This window comes from Peromyscus leucopus, chromosome X (assembly GCF_004664715.2).
Source record: "Peromyscus leucopus breed LL Stock chromosome X, UCI_PerLeu_2.1, whole genome shotgun sequence".
NCBI classification, from domain to species: Eukaryota; Metazoa; Chordata; class Mammalia; order Rodentia; family Cricetidae; genus Peromyscus; species Peromyscus leucopus.
The window spans coordinates 41,358,942-41,369,771 of NC_051083.1; the positions used below are offsets into that span (position 1 = coordinate 41,358,942).

Below are 10,830 nucleotides of genomic sequence, written 5' to 3' on the forward strand. Positions count from 1 at the left end.
AGACAGTATTATACTCTGTTACTAGATCTCAATTTTGTTCTTTAACTGTTACTGTATGTAACATTCTAGAAGTAAAGGTCTGGTCAAAATAGAATGGCTCATTTGTTTTATGTCAAGTCCTAAGAACAATCATTGCCATTAGAAAACAAAAATATTTATTTTTAATAAAGTTCTGAGATCATGATGTTTATCTAAAGTCATCTAAATTCTAACCTGGAAATAATGTAAATGGTTTCAAGGTTACCTTCACATGCCACAAATGGTATATTAAAGCCATGAAAGGGTCTGCATTTTTGTTCAAGTGTAAAAAGTATGCATTTCATTTTTTTTCTGAAGATATTGATGCTCATTATTTTCTTTTTTGTTTGAAAATGTCATACATGCATATAATGACCTTCTAACAAATTCCTTCCCATTTATACTCCCCTTCAATTCCTCCCTATTCTTTCACACGTGCTGGTTATTTTCTCTTGAAGAATTTTAACTGCTACATATTTAATGATCTTGTTCATTTCATACTTACTTTTCATGGTGTCAGAGTTATCATCTCTCAAAAATCCATCTTTACTTCCCACAGAATCAAATCTCACAAAGAGTGAATAGTCTTGCCTATGTGAAGGCCCAACATCCTTTTTAATATCAACTACTAGCCTGTAAATATCACAATTGATTATTTTTGAAGCAGAAGTCACATATTTTTCTACTTGTCAATATAAATTATTGAACTAATCTTTAAATCTATGCAAACAGATGGAAAGAAATAAAAACACAACTGTTATCCATTGCCCAAATTTACTAACAAAAAGATCTCAGAGTATAAAGCTCAGGAAAAAACATGAATGAATACAAATATATCTAAAACAAGACTAACATAATATCCCCACTTGCCAAAACCTACATCACATGCCACAGTGTCTATAATGTATTTTTCTTCCAGACAGAATTCATTGTTAGCTAAGGACTGTGATCAGTCTCTATAGTAAGCCATATTTCCCCTAGTAGTAACTTCTGTTACACATTTATTCCCTCTAGTGAACTAAACTCATATTTTCTACCAATGAAGTTCCTAGTAGTGTACAAGCAATTAGAGAACATAATTTGATATGACTCAGATCTTCTTAGACAAATGTAATGGAAGGATGAAAACAATACAGAGTCAGGAACAAAGGTATAGATAGATAGGTTACACCATAGGCCTGGTCACTGACTATATTTATCTAGCTTATTTACAGATTAGCTCTTCTGCCCATGGATACTCAAATCCACAAAAAAATTTATGTGTAAATATATTGGAACAAATATAGTGTGTTTAAAACTATATTTAACAAAGACTTCAAATATTCACACCTATATTTCCATGCTAGACTCCCAAATGAAGTTAAAATGCTGTCATAGGGAATATATTTGGATTTCTTTCAAAGTATGTATGTATGTATGGAGGAGGCTGGAGAGATGGCTCAACAGTTAAGTGGATCCAGGCTTGGTTCCCAGCACCCACAACAACCACCTATACAATCAGATAAGATATACATATATACACATAAAACAACATAATAATCTTGTATTGTTGAACATAACCTTATAGATTTCCCAGAGAAATTTCCTGTACAAAAGTATCATTAAGACAATTTTTGATTACATGAGTAGGGCAATTATTGACTAGCTTTCTGCCTTAGTTTTGTTTTTGTTGACATGATAAAGCAACCAAGAGAAAGGTTTATTTTAGTTCACAATTTCAGGTCAAATTCCATCATAGCAAAGAAATCAAGGCAAAGAAGCAGGGTAGTTTTAAATGCAAATGTAGTCACATCATAGACACAGTACAGAAAAGAGAGAAATAAATGCATGTATGTCTAGAACTCAGTAATCTTTTTTTTATTCTTATACAGCATAAGATCGTAAAACAGAAAATAGTGCTACCCGCATTCAGAATGTGTCTTCCCTCATCACGTAAGGCACTCTCCTATACACATGACCACAGGCCAACCTAATGTAGATAATCAGTCATTGATTGAGATTCCCAGGTCATTCTAGGCTCTATCAAGTTGATAATTAAAACTAAGCATCACATCCTCTTAAATAAAACACAACTCAGCATTCAAAAATCTATCACTAGTGACAATGTTGTATTGAAAGTACACTACACAAGACCCTCTCACAGAGGTAAATTCTTACGGATGGATAGGTTATTTACACACAAACTACGATATTATTGCACTGTTTACCATACAGTTAACATTTTCTAAAGTATTTTCAGCTTAAATAACAAAAGCAAGTAAAAAGAAGTGTAAAAATATACACTGCAAATATTTCATTAAAAGAAACAGGTGTTATTGGTTAACACTGATGGTATTCAGTCAGAAAGGATTTTGTCTAGGTAAGAACATCACTTGTATCTGGTTGCATCTATAAAATACTACATGCACATCACTATTCTTGCAGCAAGTTCTGGGCTGCACAAATCAATTTATGCAATTCAAAACAACCTAAAACTTTACCTCCACCACCCATTTCTAATAGGTCTAGGGCTTATTTTTTTAATTTTAAAAAACTATTGGATATCATACTTATGAATATTGCAAATCTTAAAACAAGCTAGAAATATTTAGAAATGTTAAGAAAAATCTGATTTTTGCTTTCTAAAATGTTTTACTATGACATTAAATAAGTCTGGTTTGTGTATAGTTACTATAATTTTCATTAATAATTGATATTACAATTGAATTCACTTTTGCTTACTTTGGGCTGAAGCAAAATGTAATTACAATCTTTTGATAAGGGAGTAAAGTTCCTTCATTGGGAATGCAGGACATAAAATCAGTCATATCTATTTTCTTTATTTTGTTTAAGTAGGGGAGATTATTTAAGGCAATATCTGTCCTTTGATGAATATTTGCTCCCTGTAACATAAAATAAGACATAAAAGCATATTAGGGGAAAAGTAAACAAATTTTTAAAAGGTTAAAATAATTATTGCAATTTTAGAATGTAGAAAGTGAAGAGTATTTGTTTCTAAAGTAACATACACCTTAACTTGACAAAAGTACATGATACAATTCAAAATTTGAGAATAGAAATCTTCAGAGTAAGTCACTTATTTGCAAGAAGCACTCATCAGGTTTAATTCAGACATGATGTACCACTTTCCCTCAATTCACTTACCAGTTCTTCTCCAACACAATCATCTTGCATTATTGCCACCCAGTTTATGGTTTCGGGGCTATTGTTAAACAGAAGTGCATGCTCAATTTTTGATGTTCCAAAGAAAACAGAACCAAATCGTATGCATTCCAATTTCCTGTCACTATTCATGTGAAACAATTCAATTATCTGTTCAACCACATGAACTTTGATGTTCAAGAACGTATCAGGACGACCTTGCAAACTCACTCTATAAGATAATAAAATGTGCATATGTGTAAGTATTTTCATTATATATTTATTTTCTCCTAATTATTTGGATAAAGTTTTGTAAAATGACATCATAACTAGCTCAGCAGACTAAAATCAGTTCCTTTCATATATTGCTAGAGGTTATCAGGTCCTCTGATGTGCCTACATCTCTAATGTGAAATGTATGTGTAACCTAACTTAGTCTGTACTTGAAACAATAATACTGGGGGAAAAAAAACTAATGATGTGATCCCAGAAAGCATCAATGGAACATTCATATCACTATCTCGTAAACACAGGAGTTACATGATTTATAACATTAGCTCAAGAATTTCAAGACTCCATTCTAACTCATTGGAACCCATGTCCAACCCAATCTCTCATCTTTATACAAATACCACAGTTCCTTAAGTCAAAAATATCTCAGAAAAAAAATTTACAACAAATCTCAGTTCTCATTTAGCACTCCTGTCCCATGTTTATTCCTTTCTGGCACATATACAGTCCTTTCATCTTAACCCCAAGACATACCATAAGTAACTTATTTACATTTTTCTATAATTGTGGGTATTATCCATACCATATCTCAACATATCTATCCTTCCTTACATTCCTGGACATCACACCCTTCCCTAGGATTTCATTCCAACTCACTCATGCATGTTCTAACTTTTTGTTCTAAGACACAGATCCTCTGTAAACTATTTATTTCTTCTCTCTTACTATTTCACAGTCTACTCTTCTTTTCAGGGTAACTCTCAGTACTCCTACGTTTGAGGCACCACATATACCCCTAATGCCCTCTATCCAACTCATCTTGGCAAAGCTGCTTTCTGGGGTTTAGAACATGTAAACCTAATCAGCCATAACCATACAGTCCATAATGATTGTGAAAATGGAATCAGTCCCACCATGGTATATCTGAACTTTCTTCTACAGATCATTTCTTCCTCTTACCTCCTTTGTTCATTAACTCATCAAATGAATTAAACAGGAATGTATAATATATCTCAAATCTGCACACTTCTCTCACTTCTCCCAATTTGAGCCTTAGCTCGAACCTTTCCTATTTCTTTTTGGCTTTGCTTTTATAATATCTAGTCAGACTGTCAAGTCTTTCTTGTATGCCCAATCTGTTTCATGCACTGCTGTTACTGTGACTTTCTAAAATGCAAACTAATCCTCAGATTTACTTTCACGTTCACAACTGTTTCCCAAAACCACAACTGTAGCCTTCAAAAAGAAATACATCTTATATTCAGTTTAGTGCCTCACGCACACATATGAAGAAAAGTCTATGAAAATTCAAAGAAGTTTCATAAAATAACATCTACATTACTATGTGAGGTGCATTCATAATGGTGACTCAGTGTATTAACTGCACATCACATCTATGAATGAACTGAGGCAAATCCCATAACCAAATGCTGCCCCACTGACCCTTTACTGGATCTTGTGCCATTCCTTTGTTTTCGTCTCACCTTGCATCACTCTCTTCTATTTCTTCAACTCTATATTGCCTCTAATCCTTCAAAAGGTAATACAGTTATCTCTAAAGTTTCAAATCTGCCACTTGCTCTGCCTAAAAGAACTTGTGTAATCCAATCAATCATCAACATTCATTTGGCCTAAACACACACACACACACACACACACACACACACACACACACACACACACACACACACACACACACACACACCAGTCCTACCACTTCCATTTGCTACCTAGATCCTATTTAATGATTAGTGTGTGATTCAACTACCAATTTATGAGTGGAATCCTTGCACCATTCCCTCAGATCCACAAAACTAAAACTAGGAGCTACTGTTCTGTGTATCTATATGCCACTCTCCATTCATTTTCCATTGCCGAGCACTATCTACACTTGTATGTCTTGACATATAGGAATAACTAAATGAACAAACAGCAAATGAAAGAAAAAGGGGTTGGCAAACAATCAATCTGAAAGAAAATAGGAAAATACTGAGTTTTATACAAACATTTTTTTCAAAAAACATACTCTATATTTACCTTGCCACTTCATCTACAAATCTGGACTGGTCTGCACAGAAATCCACTTTGATGATCATTGATGACTTAGCCTTAACAGTACCACTACTTGGAGAAATGACAATAGGTAACTGACCTTGGTATTCTGTTTTAAACATGCCTAAGGAGAGTAAGAGACACAGTTTATAACTAGAACTTTACAAGAGACACACATTACACAGATGGTCTAATGTGGAACAAAAATAATAGCTTTTATTGTGATTACAGATACTGGCATCATCCAACAAATCTAAACCTAGTGTTAGAATTCAACCCTCATGAGTAGCTAAAATATTACATATTCATTTTGGAAAGTACTTATACTAAGAACACCATATATCCACATACATGCTCTTCAATCCTTGTTATAAGCTATATGTTCAACTATATATTTTACAAATAAGAAATTAGACACTTAGATATCTTGATCTCTAAAGTGTAAGTATGCAATGGATACATAGTAAAATAAATTATTTGCCCAGGTTTTTCCAACTAGTAAATGAAGCAATTAAGTGTGAAACATGGTCAAATTCACATCCCAGAAAAGCAATTATCTTTTAGTGCTTCAGTGTTGTTTTTTCCCAAAAAAATATTGACCCATGTCTACAGATTCTTTCATTGGTTTCATTGAAAAATACACCAAACAATCCATTAAAATTAAATCTGCATTTTAGTTCAGAGAGCTTTCATATGTAATATAACTATAATTTGGGGAGATTTTAGACTAAAATGGATATATTACTTATTATTTAATCCCTAAAGGATTATGAATGAATAAGTTAAGACAGAATTTGGAAAGCAAAATAAAATGAAAATTTTTCAATCATATATAATTACTCTGTCTTCAGAATCAAAAAACCTTAACCATTTGCCTTAAGAGATTCTTCTTCACATTAGAATCAAACTGGAAATAAATCTAATATTCTATAAACTCCTAAGCAATGAATATTCACCCATCAAAGAACCAAACCAGTGAAAGCTAAATGAACAAAATTCAATCAGAAATAGCTATCAGTTTTATTCTTGTATATTGTATGAAGAAATATGAAATGGCATAGATTGTCTTTGTGTTAATAATCCCCAATATTCAAGCATGCAGCTAAGGCAAAACAATCTAGAGGTAAAGAGGATTGGATTTACGATTCCATTTATATATTTGATACGCAGTCTCAGAGAGACAGTCACTATCTGGTATTAGTTCTCATATTAGATTGGGAGAAATGGCAACCATCACATCAAATCTAGCTAACCATCACATCAAAAGAATGACAGATTATATCCATTGTTGCAATCAATAAGAAGTATGCATGACAACACATACTTTTATAAAAACATCTTGGACAAAAATAAAAGTTTCTAAAAATTATCCAGTCTGGAGAAAAGTATTCTTCCAGTGATACATAAATTATTAAAAGCCTTCTACTGACCATGATGTGAATGCCAAGTTGAATGTGACAAAGAGGATAAATATTTCATTCCCATGATGAAACAGGCATCATACCAAAATTTTAGGTATATACCTAATTAACCATCATATATTACTCTCCTCATAAATTAAGAATCTAAAGTTCAGTTCCCTTAAAGACACTTGTCCAATATGATACAGCTAGTAAGTAAGGCACTGAAGTCTAGTTCAGTCTCTGGATGAGCCTAAGAACAATGTTGCTTCTATAACACCAACCTGCCTCCCATCTTCAGGAAGATCACCAGTCATATAACCAACAGGCTGTGTTAATATGGATTATAAGAGGCAGGTTCATTTTTCCTGAATGAATGAATATCTATCATTTGTAATCACAACACTTAAGGACCTTTGGTTTTCAAATATTTCAAATGATAGACATCATTTCTCGATGACTTGAAAAATCTATTATACAATATGCAATTTAAAATAATAGCAAATCTAAAATTTTTGAGATTATATGACACAAAACATTTACCTGGCGCTTTGCCATGGTTAATAATACTGATCTCTTTACAATATACTTTACTATTGGCAACTAATGTGCCAAAATCAACTACTGGCACAATTTCCAGTTGACAGGTTGGAATCAGCCTAAGAGAGAGGAAAAGAAGCACACAATTATGTTTAACAATAATAACATCTTCATAGTTAGGTCCATGGAGGATACACACACATACTTTATATACATTTTACCTCCTTAAAATATATTTCAGTTCATTTACAGGTCTATTGATAACACTGTTGTCAATAAGAAGAGTTATGAAATAACATATGTAAATGTAATGCAAGCTTTTTTTAACAAGGAAATCAGACTTTATCATATAAGCATGATTTGACAGACTACTCATTTATCTCAATATAGTGTTACTCTAACATACATGAAATTCCTTTTGAGAATTTCCACATAAGTCCATTGGACGTTTTGAAACTAATTAAAAAGGAGGAACTAACTTTAATACTTTGAATAATATAAAATATGATAAATGAAAAAAAGCACTGGTCCTATAACATAACATTTGGGGAGTGCCATAGTTACTTTCTGTTGCTATGCTAAAACACTAACCAAAACCAGCTTAGGGAGGGAAGTGTTTATTTGGCTTAAATATCCAGATCACAGTCTGTCATTGAGGTCAGCCAGGGTAGGAGCTCAAGCAAGAGCAGGGTCAGGAAGCACACAGGCACTACTTTCCGACTTGCTCCCTAGGACTTGCTCAGCTTGCTTTCTTATACACCCCAAGACCATCCAGCCAGGAAAGGCACTGCCCACAGTGGACTAGGCCCTCCCACACCAATCACTAATCAAGAAAATGCTGCCATAGACTTGACTACAGGATAATAAAGAGATAATAAAGAACTTCAATTGAGGTTCTCTTTCCCCAGGGGACTCTAGCTCGTACCAAGATGACCAAAACTAACAAGCACAGGGTATAAAACAAGGTCTCAATACAAAGAAGAAATTTGATTTGCTACATGTGTCTTTAATTTAATGTGTTCACTGTAGCATATTTGTAGCGCGCATTTTCAGATATCTTTCAAAAATTCATTGTCACATATGAACAGATCTCATGGCATTTATTTCATATTTAGGTTGTAAGCTCTACGTTACAGAATGCTATTAAGTGTATTAGTACAATTTAATAATAAAATTTGTATAAGACGGAGATGTGAAGATTACATACCCAATCAGAGGAACCTCTAGTACTTTATTTCCTACAGAAATAAACATGTGATCAAACATGTCTTCATTTTTATCAGGATGATATTCCACCATTGCTGTCATCTGAAGGCCAGAAGCAAGTTCCTTATCCAGATTAGTCAACAATAGTTTGAACTTAAAAAAAAAAAAAAAACATAAATCAGCACTATTAGTTCCTTATAAGGAAAGATTATGAGTGACTGTATTTAGGGAGTGTGCATTATTATCAAGCACAGGTCTTATTCTAACCTAAGAGGAAAAACATTTTTTAAACTTTAAACTGATAAATAATAAATGTACATATTTATGGGGTATGATGATTAGGCCTGTACTAAAATGTCCCTTTTATTTCCTAGAATAGAGACATGTCTGTTCCTCAGTAGATTCCCAAGAAATAAAGTATGACATAAAACTTCCCACTAATGTCTCAATTAGTGAATCCTGAAGGAATCAGAAACGTATATGTCAAGGGCAAGTAAGAACACCTCAAAAAATTGGTCTCTTAGGATTTTAAGAAAATTTCAGAATCATGAAGACATGGAACATGAAATTGGAATTCTTAGAAGTAGATGGTAACAATCATTGTATGAATACATCTGTAATTTTCTGTTAACTAAAAAACAAAAAACCGGAATAAGGCCTTTCCCCTTTCCAAACACAATATGAAGAAGCATACGTATTCTTTACTGGCTTTGCCCCATCTAGTCCTTCCCTCATTTGCCCTACTTCAAGCAAAAGGTTCTTTCTCCACTCCTCCCCTCTCTCCCTCCCTCCCTTCCTTTCCCTCTTTCCATCATTATTTCTCCTCCCCTCTCTCAACTTTACTACCTGCTCCCTTCCTCTCTCCCTTTCCATCCATTTCCCTCTTCCACTCTTTTTCCCTCCCTCTCTTCCCCCTTACTCCAATTATCCTCCCCCTCCATTACTTCCTTGCTCTTCCTCCCTCTTTTCCTTTCCTTTTCCCTTCCTCTCCTCTTCTTCTCCTTCCATCCCTCTCTCCCTGTGTCTCTAATCTCCCTCCCCCTCCTTCCTGTCTCTCTTCACTCCTCTTCCTCCCTCCCTTCTCCTCTTCCTCCCCTTCACACATTAGTTCTTCCTCCCTCCCTGCCCCTCTCTGCCTCCCTCCTTTATCTTCCCCTTCCTTGTGACACCTCAGCAAATGTGATCCTTCCCTGAATTCCTTAGGATCCTAGATTTAAGTGCAGAGGCTACCCAGGAGCTTTCCGCGCCCTTAATGTGTCACCTGTGGCTTTGAAGGCTCTTGAAACCTGATCTTCTGGTTCCAGCGGCCCAGATTGTGCACCGTAAGAGGGAGCCGGTACACTTTCCCAGACACTGCATCCAGGAACCTCAGCTCCGACGGCATTACCCTCAGCTGAACTTCCTTCTTGGGGCTATCTAAGTCCCGAGGGACTAGTGAACCCCGCTCTGTGTCCATTGCGGTCCTCTAGATAGCCGGCAACCAGGCGCAGACCTGACCAACTCCCGACTGGTTAGGGACAACAGACCGTTCCTAGGAGACGAGCCCTAGGAACCCATTATTAGGATTCCACGTGAGCCCACCCCCTCGCTCTCCCAGCATTCCTCACGAGGTCGTCTCGTGCCTTTGCCTGCCCTGGCCACGCCCCACAAACATTGGATCTGCTTGAAACCCACCCACCCCCAAGCCCTAACGCTTGCCCACCCCCAATCCCCGCCCCTCAGTAGCCCTTTCCTCAAGGGCACCGACCAAAGCCTTGAGATGGCAGCTAGAACAGCAGGTTCCTGTAGAAAGAGAACGGAATAAAAAAAAAAAATTAAATAAAAAACAAAAAAGAAAGAAAAAAAAGAAGTGGTTGGCAAGTGTCAACAAAACAATTGGAAAATACTTTATGTCAGCCTCAAATCTAAAAGCAGCCTATGTTGACATAGCCAGGGTTTCAAAGTGGCATTTGGTGTAGTGGGCACGTTCCAGGACCGTCCTTTATAGCAAGCTTAGTGAAAATGATATGTCTGCAAGGTCTGAAATGAAGGATTTATTTATTTATTTATTTATTTACTTATTTATGTGTTTATGTATTTATTTATGGTTTTTTGAGACAGGGTTTTTCCGTATAGTTTTTGGAGCCTGTCCTGGATCTTGCTCTGTAGACCAGGTTGGCCTCGAACTCTCACTGCCCGGCTGAAATGAAGGATTTTAATAAGGGGAAAAAACGTAAGTGGCCTTTAGGCCAGCATTTCTGTG

General features: G+C 35.4%; 1 protein-coding gene across 1 annotated transcript in view; it reads right to left on the reverse strand.

Annotated features, from left to right (window-relative positions):
* Nucleotides 1-10,158, reverse strand: part of Cfap47 (cilia and flagella associated protein 47) — a 236,509-nt gene extending 226,351 nt beyond the window's left edge. Inside the window, exons 1-7 of the mRNA XM_028872040.2 lie at nucleotides 9,850-10,158; nucleotides 8,590-8,741; nucleotides 7,386-7,501; nucleotides 5,428-5,566; nucleotides 3,163-3,391; nucleotides 2,740-2,900; nucleotides 524-651 (exon numbers count right to left, since the gene is read on the reverse strand). Of these exons, the coding sequence (XP_028727873.1) occupies nucleotides 524-651; nucleotides 2,740-2,900; nucleotides 3,163-3,391; nucleotides 5,428-5,566; nucleotides 7,386-7,501; nucleotides 8,590-8,741; nucleotides 9,850-10,044 (1,120 nt within the window). The 5' untranslated portion in view covers nucleotides 10,045-10,158. The remainder of the gene's footprint in view (nucleotides 1-523; nucleotides 652-2,739; nucleotides 2,901-3,162; nucleotides 3,392-5,427; nucleotides 5,567-7,385; nucleotides 7,502-8,589; nucleotides 8,742-9,849) is intronic.
* Nucleotides 10,159-10,830: the final 672 nt, after the last annotated feature.